We start from the raw sequence: 14,612 nt of genomic DNA, 5'->3' as shown, positions 1-14,612 counted from the left end.
CCTACTTTGTAACTTATGTGTAACATTGATAAAACTATTTTTAAAAGTCTTAATTGTTATAGAAATGCAAAAATGTCATTCTTGTGTAAAAATTTTGATCTTTACATTCTTCGTATGTAACACTTTCTCTGTCAGGTATTATCATTTTATTTACAATGGGGGGGGGGGGGGGGGGGGCGTTTATTAAACACATTAAGAGCATTAAGATAATCTGTATGTGTTTGTGTGTCAAGGATTTTTTGAGGCTTAATTTTATTTATACACATTTGGTTTTTAGTAGGGAAGCTACTCTATAATTCAATTAGTAGCGAAGCTACTCTAAAATTCAAAATGTCCGTCTGTCCGTCCGTCTGTTAGAGACAGAGTGGTGGGAACGTAATTTTCTCGTCTCCTATTAAAGATAGACAGCTGAAATTTTTAGTGAAGATTCCTATGACATAAGCGCATCTAATCTATACATTGTTTTGTCCATCTGTCTGATAATTGGGGTGCTAGATCGATTCCTAGATTTTTTTGTTTTCGTAATTTTCTCGACTCCTTTTCAAGACAGACGACTGAAATTTTCAGGGATTAAGTAAATTTGCATCCTACACATTTTTTATTCAGTTTCCTTAAGACTTGCATATTGATTGGGGTGCTAGATCGATTTTTCACGTTTTTATTAATAACTCAACTCCTGTTCAAGATTAATGTTTGGAATTTTTAGGAATTAATTAAGTCAAAATTCTACACATTTCTACAAAGTTTTTTAAAGATATGATAATTGGTTGGGGTGCTAGATCGATTCCTAGTTTTTCAAGTTTTCATGATTTTTTCGACTCCTGTTCAAGATATACAGCTGGAATTTTTATGGATTTATTAAGTCAACATTCTATATATGTTCACCAAGTTTAATAAAGACTTGCTATTGGTTGGGGTGCTAGATCGATTCCTAGATTTTACGTTTTTTTCTTAGCTTAATGCTTCAAAAGCCATTATACATTTTTAAAAGGTTTTGTAATTTATTCCATTTATGTCTTTTTAACATACTCAAAAGATTATTTTTTTCAAATCAATAAATGTTGAGCTTCGCTACTTATGGATGTTGTCATCCTTGTTATATAATGAAGCATCATAAACTTTGGAATTTTAGGAACAAATATAAAAGGAATAATGCAATTGAGAAAGAAAAAAGCTTTCCAGATTTTGACAAACAGGTATTTACAGTTAAATTTCATATTTTGAACAATAATATAATAGTTATCTATCACATCTTGCTATAAACAGCTTTCCGCTGATATAAAAATGTACAATTCTAAGACTAAAACCAATCTTATGATTGTACATTTTTATATTCGTAGAAAATAATACGATCCAACGGATATTAATCGGTTTTGAAGCGATACAGAAAATGTCGGGTCATGTGAAGAAAACGAAGTTGCGGGTTTCGTCATATTTTCAAAGTAGCTTTTCTCCTATTTCTAGCCTCTGCGGGGGGTGCTCTAACCCTGGGCCAATTGTCTAAATCTGCGGGTAATCACCTAACCTAAAATAACCTTTCAAAAGCTACTGTGAAAATTAACGAAACGCTCAACTTCGTTTCCATCACATGACCCAAAATGTTTTACACACTTAGAACTTTTCTTTGACCAATGAAAATCTTTTCTACAACTTAATTTGTTTCTTTTATGATGGGGTTTCAACTGCTGTTTCTGGTGACCTTAGTAACCTTTAGCAACTGCATTCAGCCGGCAGTTTATTAATTCTGTCTTCCATATACAAATATCTGATTTTAGTTTGTTCCGTGGGAAAATACGAAAGAAAAGGATCTGAACTCTTACTATGATATCAATGATTTTGATTACAATTTACTGGTAATTATCATTTTTACTTCAACACATTAATGTTTTAGTATCGTAAATACCCTATAACTAACTTTGTATGTACTTCCGTCCGTCTTTCTGTTGGTTATGCCATAAATGATATCAAAATTCAAAGGGAAGATGTGATTTCCTCAATTGTTGTCAAATAGAGAAAGTTGATTTTTTTTTGTAAAGATATTGATAATCATAGAGCAGCTACCTTACAATTTCAGGGTTTGTTGTCGGTCTAACTGTAATGAGGACATTGAAATTCTTACCATCCAGATTGCTAGCCTTATAAAAGATGGATGGTAAAAATTTTAATGTGAAAATTAAGCTGACCATTGAACATCTACTGAACAAATTATTTGTCCATCTGTCTGTAAAAAATTCTGAGCTCTGCGACTTATAGATGTTTTCACCCCTGTTGCTATTTATATTTCAGGAGACATACAGAGAAAATTATCCTAAATCTATATCTTTGAAAAAGAGAGGAATGTGTAAGTATTTATTTCAAAAATTAAAAATTTCTAAGCATTCATCATCTTATGATATTTAGAGTTTTGCCTGAAAGGTTTCGTGAAAGATTTCCTCTTAATAATGTGATAAATTTTGCTTTTAGTAGGGTTAGAGCTACCTGACTATATTGCTGACAGAGAAGATCTTCTAAGTGAAATTAAGAAACAGTAAGTTGTATTATTTAAATAACAAGAGTATGCACTCCTAGCATCGAAGAGAGGGAAAGCAGTAAAATATCCAAAAACAACCCAAGGCATGAATCGTTAAATATAGACTAAAAACATATCTACATGAAGCTGCCCTGAAATAGGTTTAATCGGTATATTGGTTTCCTAGGTCTTAATCAGCTATTATATGCTTTCTTCTGAACTCTGTATAACTATTTCTTTTTGCAGAAATATTGAAATATTTATTATTTCTTCTGGAATATACTGTCAATGTTGTTATAATTCAGCATCTATATTTTTCAGAATGAGGGCAACAGGAAAACGCTAAAAATGAAGCTTTCAAAAATATGTAATTTATTCTTTATGTATTGCTGTAACTCTAAAAATGTTCCTTCTCTTCAAATTATTAAATAAGATAAAGAATATTAAATTGTAATTTTCAAAAAAGGATTGGAGAATTTTGTACAAATCCTAAGACAGAGCCCAAATATTGTACATTTGATTCAAATCTATTATCTTATTTCTTTCAATTGAAAATCCACTCACACGGGATTTTTAACTAAATCACAGCCCTTAGGCCTTATCCCATGCAGGCACAGGGTAAGCCAAATCTTTATAATTAGCTAGTCAGTTCAATTTGTGCAATCCCGTGTGGGTGAATAACTATGACTTTATTAGTAATTTGCAGAGAAAAACTGACAAAATATTTAGCATGGCTTATTTGATGATAATTGTATTTTGAGCTGAAAGGAGGACAGTTTATATTACAATTATGTCTTTATTTAAATATGTGTTAGAATTATTTACGAAATAAATGTGATTTGAGAGTTAGTTATTTTTTTTTTGCATTTTTTGGCAATTCATAAATGCCTGATACTGATTTCTATCCTATACAGACTTTTATCCATATAAATGGGATTGCTAAATTCCTATACAAAACATCTTATATTTGTTGCACAATCAAAAATGGTTTTTGGAAGAAATAAGTCCCCATCAAAACTGGAAGCTTTTTATGGTTATGCAATTTCAACGATGTAAGTCAACCATATGGCTTTTAAAATGCTTGGTGAAGACCTACATACAGATATTATTGACATGCTGCTGATATTCTTACGACATTATGACTACATTCTTTCGGAGATACAATTACAAGGAATTGATTTTCTTAAGAGGGTTAATACTTTGTACATTATACCTAACCAAGTATTTATAGACAATTTAAGATTATTAGTCTATATTTTTTCATCGCCATCGGTTATGAGGTGGTTTTGGAAAGAGTCTCGAATGAAGACTTATCAATTTCGCACGACAAACTAAAATGGTAATTTACATTACTTTATTTTAATTCTCAACAAAAAATTACAAAAATCTTTTAACAAATCAAATCCTTCTGTTTGACAAAATGTGTAACAGCCAGAGACAAAAGTTGAATGCACACAACTGTTGTCTGTCTGTCTGTACGGATCAAACAGTTTCATCCTGGTGGCAACCACTCCGTGGCGTAGAGTTTAGGCTGCACCATTCATTACAGGATCACAGATAGTTGTCCAAGTTTCTTGCAACAGTTTTCATTGAGTTAGCTTCTGAAAAAAGAAAAGTTAAGAACAAGGAGGATTACGTCCAATAGTAGCAAACTGTTTAAAATGACATGGGTAAACATTGAGAGAGTTAGAGAAAAGGAAAACATTGTAAGAAAATCTTTCGAACATTGCTTTCTATAATGCGCCACGACTAATATTCATATGGGTGGGTCCATTTCCTCCTTTTTTTAGTTGAATGAATTGGGAAGGAATATATACCCTAGCATTAACAAACACTTATAGAGAAGGTTTGCATAGAACAGCTATATTCATCAATGTTGACAAGAAGTATCAACCGTCTATCTTTTAAGAGGAGCCGAAAAAATCACGTTTTCTCAAAAATGTTTTAGTCGGACATACGGACATTTAGAAATATATAGTAGATTAGCTACTAAAATACATCTTTCAATATTATTCACTTCTCTAATAGTTATCTAATAAAATGAAAAACGCAATCTAATTTGGGACACTCTGTAATTTTTACCTGTTGGTTTATCTGTTAAGAAGTTCCTCAATATCAGGCATGATAATATCAGTACCAGAGGCGGCAGGGTAGCGTCTAATATTGACATTTAGTATAACATTTTGAGCCTGATATTTAAGGTGAAGGATGTCTGTCAATCCGCACATATGCTTGTCAGATTTGGCTCTCCCTTACAAAAAACAATCATATGTGTCTTATGTTTGGGGTGAGGTCAAACCACTTTATGTTATTAGAACTGAAATGCCTTACTCCAAATAACTGAAAGAAATACAATGTAGACATGTTAAAATAGTCTTACGAATTGACAACTAGAGTCCTGTAACTAGTAGGAATTCTTCAATATTAGTAGATTATTCACCTTATAATCCTTATTTTTAAAAGAATATTTATAAGAAAGTAAATGTTATATTTTAATTCCTGTATGGTTTTCCAGTCTTGTCAAAGAGAATCTTTTCAAAGTTCCATCTGATATCTTCCTGGCTGAACTCATCATACATATAAATACCTACAATTAGAATTAATAATACACTTTTAAGAAGTACTAATACTCTATAATAAAGGTATGCTCACCCAGAAACGTATTAAGATGTACTGTACAATGAGACAATTGAAGAAAAAAGGACTTAATAGTTTACAGACAATCCTAAATATATCTACCGAACTGATTTTTAAAATTTTCATAAACTTCAAGATTCAAGGCACTTTGACAAAAAAAACCTAACTATTTTCTCTTTTTACCAACAAAAAAATTGGGGGATTTTTTTTGAGGGTTGAAGGTGTCCCACTCCCTAAGAAAATAGCTTAAAACCAAAACAGGACAAGTAGATATACTCCCTGAAGAGTAGAATAAAATCGGTTCAGTGGTTACTGGGATGTTAAGCATCAGACGGACGGACGGACATCAAGCTATTATGTATGCACCTTTAGGGTTAAAGTTAGGAACAGGAGAAGAGCTACACAGACCAAGAGCCCACTTGTACAGGTCAATCCTGTTGGGACCATTCACTTCTGACTTCTCAAAGAGCTGGAAGTTGGGGGTGAATCCGTTTCCTGGACGGACATACTGGAGAGCGTTCATGATCTCCTCTGGGGTTCCTGGTTCCTATCCATATAAAGAATAAAAATACATAAGAGTTAGGTATATACTAAATTATTAAGTCATAGATAATTCAAACTTACAGTACACCGATTTTGAGCATCTACTATGCATTTTTAAAAAGATATGGTAATTTTTAGAGTTAGATTCATTAATAGTGTAATTAATAAACTTTTGCTTTTTATAACTTTTAGTGGTTTTATTTCGTGTAATTTGACACCTTGAACTCTACAAAGTATTTAATGATACTTTTTTTCATGTCTTGTTTTAACTGAAATTTAATCATTTATCCATAAGTAACAAGCATTACAAAAATACTAAAAAAATAGTTTACTACTGTGAGGTCATAAGATCAGTTGCTCTTGTATGTATTTGTAGTATTAGTTGGTTTAATGAAAACTAGTTTTAGGGACTATTTATGTTGGGAGGGTGATGGTAAACTCCTATAAAATACTTATAATATTCCCTGGTCCTAAGAGAAGCAACATTGAAAAAGAGAACCATATTGATCCAGTGGTTAGCAAGATTCTTTGGTACAGACAGATACACTGACAGACGCACATCCTGTTATTTATGAGGTTTACCTGGTTAAAGAACTGTGAGCAGGGAACTCCGATGATATCTACTGAACCATCATAAGCTTCCTAAACAAAATTATCTAATTCAGAAATAAAATTAATACAAGTATTGTTTTATTGTCTCATGACCAAAATCATGAAATCATTAACTTATAGTCGATTTTTAAAAATCGTATTAAAAAGGAATAAACATTCAATTATTGTCTACTATATCTAATCTCAAAGCCAATATACATTATACAATTGTCCTTTACTTCAATATAATTTTTGTAGAAGCCATTACAAGTGTCCCTTTACTTCAATATTACTTTTTGTAATCTATAGATTATTTTATCAGCAAAACTTCTAGTTAAAAGTAAAAACTCCTTTTTAATTGGTTTCTCATTTCAAAAAGCTTTGATACTTCTGAAGGTAGCAAGTCTGTAACTGTTTTTTTTTTGTAAAAAAATCAAATAAAAGAAATAAAAAAAGTTACCTTGAGTGCATTGTAAGATGGGTACTGAACAGCGTACCCTCAGTAAGTTGCCACATTTATTACAAGAACTACCTTGCCTGAAAAGAAACATTATAATTTACTATAATTACTGTAATTTACTAGATATTTGAAATTTTACTGTGTAAACTAAAATAGCTCATGAACCAGGCATACAGAGCCTATTTTTATGATTAGAGATTGGTTTCTACCTGTCTATAGGTTTACTTCAAATGAAATAAATCATAGTGCAGTGGTTGCCGTAACTAAACCACCAACTACTTTTTACATACATTCCTACTTTTTATAGCTTTTTTTAACTGTAAAACAGACCGAATTTGAATATGTCCTGTATGAATAAAAATGTAAACAAGGATGACAACATCTATAAGTAGCGAAGCACAAAAATTCGTGGATGGGAATGTGTACAAGTAGATTTAAAGTGTATTTTTTAAAATCTAGAATAGATTTACCGGAGAAAGTAAACACGAAACCTTGTTTTATTTTGTATGATGACGACATAAAAGATGCTTATAACAATGGGAAAAAGTATTTTAATACAGATATCCCAAAAAAGTTTGAAAATTGGACCAAAAACACCAAAGATATGGGGAAATATGTAAAACATATAAAAATAGCCCAAAACCTGCTAAAAGGCAGTCTGACTGCCATGTTTTTTTAAAAAAACGATAGGAAATTTAAGTTTGATATCTATAACTGAAAAAATTTTTTGAAAATTGGACCAAAAACACCAAAGATATGGAGAAAAATGTGAAAAATATAAAAAACAGCCTAAAACCTGCAAAAAGGCAGTCGGACCGTCATGGTTGTTTTCTTTAATCGATGGGAAATTTAATTTTGAGATCTTTAACTGAAAAATTTTTGAAAATCGGACCATATACACCAAAGATATGGAGAAAAATTAGAAAAATATTAAAATAGCCTAAAACCTGCTAAAAAGGGGTCCGAATGGCATCCATGTTTTAAACTTAATTATGCTCTATATTAATGGGAATGTTGACAAGAAATTTCAGTCTTCCATCTTAAACAGGAGCCGAGAAAATCACGTTTCCCCTATTCTGTCTCAGACGGACGGACAGACGGACGGACATTTCGAATCATAGAGTAGCTTCGCTACTAAAAAAGACAACATATTTTTTTTTTGGTTTAACGACGATTTTATGCTTTATTATTTTTGTTCTACACAAAAGGGGCTTAATTATCAAATCTATCTCTTTCTAGCTTTACCTTCATAATCAGACAGGGCAACATCTTGTGAACCATCCAAAGTCTTGAGTGTGAAATCATAAAGACTTCCATCTCCTTGCTGACAATCTGTGTAGGGAGCAGCGGCAGCCGCAAGAGCTGGCAACAGCAGTAAACCTATATAAAGTATAAATTTTAGTTTGAAGTAGAAACCTGAATGTTTCTCCCTTTCTACAGGTTATATACAATACAAGGATGACAACATCCATAAGTAGCGAAGCTCAATAATTATGAATGGATATCGGAAAAAAATGCTATAAAGCAGTTTCATACAATAAACATTAATGTTAATAAAATAGGGAAATAAGGAAACCTTAAAAATCACGCAACCTTAAAAACCACAAAAATTTTTAAATCTAGGAATCGATCTAGCATCGCAATTTTTAGACAAATCTTAATAAAACTTGATAAAAATATGTAGAATATGAGCATATTCAATTCCTGATAATTTCAGCCACAAATTATGAATAGGAATCGAGTAAACCATAGAAAACCTAAAAATCTAGGAATCGATCTAGCACCCCAACTAATAAAAAAAAATCGTAATAAAACTTAAAGAAAATATGTAGAATGTAAATTTAAACAATCCTTGAAAATTTCAGCCCATTATCTTAAAAAGGAGTTGAGAAAATTACAAAAACATGAAAATCTAGGAATCGATCTAGCACCCCAAACAACAGACAGATGGACAGAATAATGTATAGATTAGATGGGCATATGTTATAAGAATCTTCACTAAAAATTTCAGCTGTCTATCTTTTCTAGGAGCCGAGAAAATCACGTTTCCCCCACTTTGTCTCAGACGGACAGACGGACGGACAGACGGACGGACAGACGGACGGACATTTCGAATTATAGAGTAGCTTCGCTACTAATAATTCGTCTGCATTGTTAAATGAAAGATTTTAACAATTCCATTTTTAAATTTTATTAACCCTTACAGCTCGGGCCCCAATTCCCACCTTAAAGGGCGAATATAGGTTCCATATGATATGAGCTTATATGAAAGGTGCCATTTCATACTTTTAGAATATCTATGCCAAATTTAAAAATTCAAAAAAATCCTTAAGTAGATTTTGCAATTTTCTGTTTCAATTGAACATATGATAAATGAGATTGACGACAAACGGTTTATTTTAGCCCTTTACAAGACTTTTTTTTGACTATTTTGCTTAAGTTTGATTGACTATTACAATGGCACGCATCTTAAATGATAATTTAAATGTTTATTAATTTAGATTATATACTCTTTAATTCAATTTTTAAAAAGCGTAGAAATAATTTGCGTAGAAGTGCACCAATAGTTTTGACGAGGGTAGATAATACGTCTTAAAGTTTATTTTCTGTACAAAGATCATTGGTTAATTCTGGAAAATATAAAAACCCTAATGTACGCAATTTTAACACACACACACACGAACCTTAAAAAAACAGGGATTTGAAATCATTCTTTCTCCAAGAAAATTTTATCAATTATTTTTTTTTTACTTTTTACATTATTTGATGGTTTTTTAAACTTTTAAATATTTTACTTTATATAATTTGTATTAAGGTAGAAGATGGGTATATTTACCCCTGATTAATTGGTTTCCACGTTATTACGACTATCCTTTAACGAAAGCTTTTTAATTCAACCTTGCTACAAAGCCTTGTGTGATGCTAGGGTAATTAAGTTCTTAGGGAACCACACTTATTACATAATATTATCTTGAGTTAGAAAGGTTTTAAGCTATAAACAGACTTATACAATTAGATATGTCAATATCCTTAAGTTATTTATAATCTGAATAATGGCACCTTTGAAATAAGCTCATATTATATCAAACCTATATTCGCCCTTTAATAGATCGGGGGGGGGGGGCTCCAAGAGCCCCCCCCTCTATTTCGGCTCCTGTTACAGATAAAGACGTAAAATTTTTTTCTGGTGGTTCATGTGTATTTTTAGAGAAAATTACTTTTTCTAGTCATAGCAGCCAGGCCGCTCCTTAGCCGCTTTTTAGCGGCCAGCCGCTAAATTTTAAAACAGCTGTAGAGTGGCCAATTTTGCAGCTAGGATGACCAAATTTTAGGACGAACTTTTATTTTTCATAACAAAAAAAATTACTTTTTCTGATCATCGCCAAAAAACGGCAAATAACGGAAACCGCCATTTTCGGCGGTTACGGCGGTAAAACGGCGGTTGGCGGCGCCGATTAATATTTTTATCTGTTTCATGTTGCTCAAGGATTTACCAAAAAAATTTATAGGACTCTAGCTGTAATAGAAGCCACGATATTCATGATATATGTCTGTAGCAAAAGCCAGACAAAAATCGGTCATAAAGTCGGTCAGGGAGCGGTCAAACGGTCATAACACATTTTTTTCTCAGAAGGTCATTGATATCTAAGTATTCACCAAAAAAATTTTAGGTTTCCCCTTATACACAAAAGTCATAATGTAGAAATTAAGATTTTTTTAGAATTTTTGGATCTACTGCAGTTCATGGTAAAATATTGCTGGTAACGAATGCTTCCTGGTTCCTGGCAATATTACAAGATTCCTGGATCCAGCAGCACGCATATTCCCCTAAATCCTAGGTTCCTGTTAGCTGGCAATCTGCAAATTTTCCAGGTTACCAGCAATGAGAGAAGATTACTGGCTTACAGGAGTTTTTACCCCATACCCCTTATCACATTTTCTTAGGGGGTAAACAGCAATGATTAATAAGGGACAGTTGCTTCAATTATTTTATTAATAAAGGTGGGGGAAGGATATAGGAGAGTTAGATCTTTACCTTTACATTTAATTGTTTCTATCTTCATATCCAATTTCGCGCCAAAATTTGGGCGCGCCTTTTTATTTTTATAATATATTGAAAAGTGGGGGAGATAAATTCGTAATTTTCATCGTATTAATAAATAATTTTTTTCTAAGTGAGGCTCTGAAATCAAACAGTAAAAGCAACGAACTTGATCGCCTATAGAATGCCAAAACTTAATACTAGCCCCTATAACCTAAACTAACCTAATTATAAAAAAAAGGCTGCGGCCAGGGAGGGGGGATCAAAATTGAAAAAAAATTCTATGAGGATAACGCCAACAATTCTAGCCTAAACCAACAAAAAGAGTAGCGAAACTGGGCAGTACAGACCATGAAACCATGTAAGTAATTAGATTATGGCGGGAGATTTTTATTTCAAATTATTCTATTACCTCCCTTTTTTAGACTTTTAAATTTAAATCAATAAACCTTCACACACATATGATTAAATTCGCGCCAAAATTTCGTAGCGCGAGTTTTTAAATTCAATTAACGCCTGAGGCTGTATAAACTTTACGGGAAAGAACACCTTCGCGCCAAAATTTGAATGGCATTTTTATTTCATCTTATAAAATACGGGGTTTTAATTGGTATTTGTAACCTCTGGACAAAACAGCTAATTGGTTACCCATTTTTAAATTTCAATCTCTGATACTTTTGGCGGGTGTTTTAAATTCAAATTATCTTCCCTCCTTTTTATGCTTTGTAAACTCAAGCAAGCAAGGTTGACTAACAATATAGCAATATTTGTTTTTTTCTCAATTAAGATCTCACTAACCACTGATTCGATTGAGTTCTTCATTTTAGAGAAGCTTCACAAGGTCACATGATGGTTGTAGGCTATTTTCTGCCCCCTTTCTATCAATTTAAAACGGACGGAGTCTCATGATGCTCGGGGCGCAACTGCTATAATCTACAATATAAAGTAGTGAAGGATTATAATTTACAGTAAAATATTTAGGAAAAGTAAGTTACAATTACATAATGAGTTTCATACTTATTTATAAGTAACTGGGTGTCCGCTTTTGTGTGTGTTTGACTGTCTTTCTACACAGAGGGATCTTGCTAACCGATAAACCAAAAAATTATAATAATATAATAATATCTAGTGGCGGTTTATCTTAGTAGGATTGTGGATGATACCCTCAAATTAACCTAAATAGTAAAATGCTTCCCAGGACCTATTAACCTTAAAGTTTTTCCTGACTACTTTTATATTGTTACTTTTTACACCTACGTAAACGTTGTATTATTAACTGTTGATAAAAATCAGAAATAAGGAACTTTTATGATATTTGTCTCAGTCCCGCCCCCCCCCCCCCCCCCCTCCTCTCTAATTCATTATTTACATTTAATCAGTTTAAGGTTTTTAATATACTGTGAATTGTAGCAGAGCATTTCAATATTTAGAGCATTTCCTAACTTCCTTTAATTAAAACAGAGAAACACCACTACCCTCCCACCCCCCACCATATCAGACAAAAATGCCAAAATAGCCACTTTTGAGTTGTGTGAATCTTATCAACCTCTAATTGTGGGGTAAGTGTAATAAAAGGGAAATTGGAATTAAAAAGGGAAATATTGCTTTTTAACAGGAATATTTCAAACATGGCAGTGGCCAGGAATATGCATAAATTGCTGGCAACCAGGAAAGTTAAACATTGGTGGCTCCAGAAATATTTCTTGTTATGCTAGATCCAGGAATCTTCTAACATTGCCAGGAAACAGGAGGCATTCGTTACCAGCAATATTTTACCATGAACTGCAGTAGATCCGTATTTTTTTCTAATTTTGGTGCTACCCAACCGACTTTGACCGGACACCACGACCGACACAGACCAGATATCCTAATAAAATCAACTCTTGCCGACGTATAATTACTAAACTTAAAAAGTCATGAAGTCACAGCACTCCATCTTACCTACAAAAAAAATGAGATTGAAAAAACTAGAGGGGGGGGGCTCTTGGAGCCCCCCCCCCCCCCCCCGATCTGTAAGGGTTTTAAGCTATTAGTAGTTTTAATACTATTAATGAATCAGTAATATTTGTATTTAAGAATTTGGTATTTTCGTTGCTGGAAATTATAGGTTAGGTTTGATTTTCAAAAAAAGATTTTGGTTTATTTAACGTTATCGTTTTTTACCTGAAGCTGATAATGGCTTCATCTTGAGTAGTCTACTAGTTTAAATCAGTTATTATCTCAACTTTTATAACATTTTTAAGTTAAGAGATAAAAAATATTCTTTCATATAAAACTACCAGAAATATCTTTTTATAAAGCATTTAAAAATAATAGGATTTCATTGGTATAATTTTGTTAAGAAGTATCTCTATAACGGTTTCAGGTAACGGATTATTTAGATAGACAGCTAAAATTTCTCTTAAAGGAAGCCTGGAGAAATACAAAGATTTAACTGCTGAAAAACTGCCACAGTTAGACCCAATACCCTAAATTTGAAGCCTCCATCTACATTAACAATTAGATTATAAACATTTTAAAATGACTTTGTAAGGAGTTGAAAATATTTTAAGATTTTCTAATCCTGATTTAAGAAAAGAGACATTCTTCCATCAGTTAAAACAGTGCATCTCCCGCAGGCTTCCTTTAATGCCAATGCGCATTTAGGATATTTATCTAAATCTTCAATCCATTTGTTTAAAGATGTTTAACCTTAGTTCTTTATATGAGCTCCACATTCTAAAATATTGTCATTCTTGATTTAGATGTTTTATTTGCCATTAATTTGAAAAGTTAAATCCAGAAATTGAACTTTTAGGCAAAAAAAAGAAGTCTTACGATACAATCTATTTTGATAAACGTTTTACAAATAAATTTAGATTTGAAATTTTGGTAAAATAGTAAAGACATTAGTTGAATAAAAATTGGTGATAAAAGTCTAGAAATTATACAATACTAATATTTAAGTTGTCGAATTTTGTTTGCTTAATTTCTAGCACTATCTTGCGTTTTTATAAAACAGGTAAAAAAGGGATTGCAATTAGGGCAAAAATATGATTCCATTGAATTGCAAACCAGAAGCGAATGCATTAATTGAGCGATTTCAAAAGCCTTGCCTTGTTGAGAAAATGATAGATTAGAGAGACAACAACAAAGTAAAAAGGCATTAAACTATATCTTGAAATCTAAACTAAAATACGGGAATCCAAATTGAAATTTGATTTGGGATCGGGTTCGATCCCAGGTTGAGATGCATAGTTTGTATAGCAAATGTTAAGCTAAATACACAACAGATGAACACCTAACCCAACTACTAGGTTTCGATGATATTCTGTCATCATCCTAAAATATTAAAATCTATCCAGAGCTTCCTTTTTTTTAAGAAATGAAAAAAATTCAGCATCTGTTATCTTTTGATTGATGTAAGTTTTAAATATCAAATATTTGTTAAGTCGTATTAGCATTAAAATTGTTAGAAGCGAAACTTTTCTATAATCAGGGTCGGTCCATACATCCAAACGTCCGTCCGTACGTCTGTACGTAACGGATAGCTTTTTTCGTTAATTAAGGCGTGTTAGATTTGTTCTATTGACTTCAAACTTTGCATTGTGATTCCTGTAGTAGTTAGGTAAGATTTAGAAAGCGTAGCAACTCTATAATCGTTACAATAATGTCCTTACTTTCATTTTAAACAAGTTTTTTTTAACAACAGTTTTTTATGTGATATAATCATCCGATAGATTTGATTTTTGAAGTACTGATTCCTATTACAAAAAGGTACAATATTATAATCAAGTCCTAAAAATGTCAGTATGTCCTTAAACAGTATTCTGTATTTAAGAAGTTTTGCA

At 32.2% G+C, this 14,612-nt stretch overlaps 2 protein-coding genes across 3 annotated transcripts; one reads left to right on the top strand and one right to left on the bottom strand.

Annotated features, from left to right (window-relative positions):
- Positions 1 to 64: 64 nt before the first annotated feature.
- Positions 65 to 3,358, top strand: LOC145334517 (uncharacterized). The gene is made up of 6 exons (XM_080179977.1): positions 65 to 135; positions 1,133 to 1,196; positions 1,776 to 1,853; positions 2,287 to 2,341; positions 2,467 to 2,527; positions 2,831 to 3,358. Exons 1-6 carry the CDS (start codon positions 65 to 67, stop codon positions 2,853 to 2,855), a joined length of 354 nt encoding a protein of 117 aa, XP_080036103.1. The 3' UTR covers positions 2,856 to 3,358.
- A 491-nt stretch (positions 3,359 to 3,849) lies between these two features.
- Positions 3,850 to 13,024, bottom strand: LOC145334516 (glutathione peroxidase 1-like). Of its 2 annotated transcripts, XM_080179975.1 has the most exons (6): positions 6,741 to 6,817; positions 6,272 to 6,331; positions 5,513 to 5,693; positions 5,011 to 5,096; positions 4,592 to 4,668; positions 3,850 to 4,110 (listed from the first exon to the last, which is right to left on the bottom strand). In XM_080179975.1, the coding sequence occupies exons 3-5, from the start codon at positions 5,667 to 5,669 to the stop codon at positions 4,600 to 4,602; spliced, it is 312 nt and encodes a 103-aa protein (XP_080036101.1). In that variant the 5' UTR covers positions 5,670 to 5,693; positions 6,272 to 6,331; positions 6,741 to 6,817; the 3' UTR covers positions 3,850 to 4,110; positions 4,592 to 4,599. The 2 variants fall into 2 exon arrangements, with proteins under 2 accessions (XP_080036101.1, XP_080036102.1); XM_080179976.1 differs by lacking the exons at positions 3,850 to 4,110; positions 4,592 to 4,668; positions 5,011 to 5,096 and adding exons at positions 7,986 to 8,120; positions 12,946 to 13,024 and having other exon boundaries at positions 5,638 to 5,693.
- Between the last annotated feature and the right edge of the window lie 1,588 nt (positions 13,025 to 14,612).

Source organism: Acartia tonsa, chromosome 12 (assembly GCF_053477335.1).
Source record: "Acartia tonsa isolate MP-2025a chromosome 12, ASM5347733v1, whole genome shotgun sequence".
Taxonomy (NCBI): Eukaryota; Metazoa; Arthropoda; class Copepoda; order Calanoida; family Acartiidae; genus Acartia; species Acartia tonsa.
The sequence above is the reverse complement of the archived record's forward strand: the minus strand, read 5'-3'. Positions and strand labels throughout refer to the sequence as shown.

Excerpts from the sequence above, each read along its gene's own strand:
- LOC145334517 (XM_080179977.1), top strand. The coding sequence starts at position 65 with ATGCAAAAATGTCATTCTTGTGTAAAAATTTTGATCTTTACATTCTTC. Across the intron at positions 2,342-2,466 it reads TTTGAAAAAGAGAGGAATGT|GGTTAGAGCTACCTGACTAT; the intron begins GTAAGTATTTAT and ends TGCTTTTAGTAG. Across the intron at positions 2,528-2,830 it reads CTAAGTGAAATTAAGAAACA|AATGAGGGCAACAGGAAAAC; the intron begins GTAAGTTGTATT and ends TATATTTTTCAG.
- LOC145334516 (XM_080179975.1), bottom strand. The coding sequence starts at position 5,669 with ATGAACGCTCTCCAGTATGTCCGTCCAGGAAACGGATTCACCCCCAAC. Across the intron at positions 5,097-5,512 it reads TCCTAACTTTAACCCTAAAG|GTATTTATATGTATGATGAG; the intron begins GTGCATACATAA and ends TTCTAATTGTAG. Across the intron at positions 4,669-5,010 it reads ACAAGACTGGAAAACCATAC|AGACGCTACCCTGCCGCCTC; the intron begins AGGAATTAAAAT and ends AATGTCAATATT.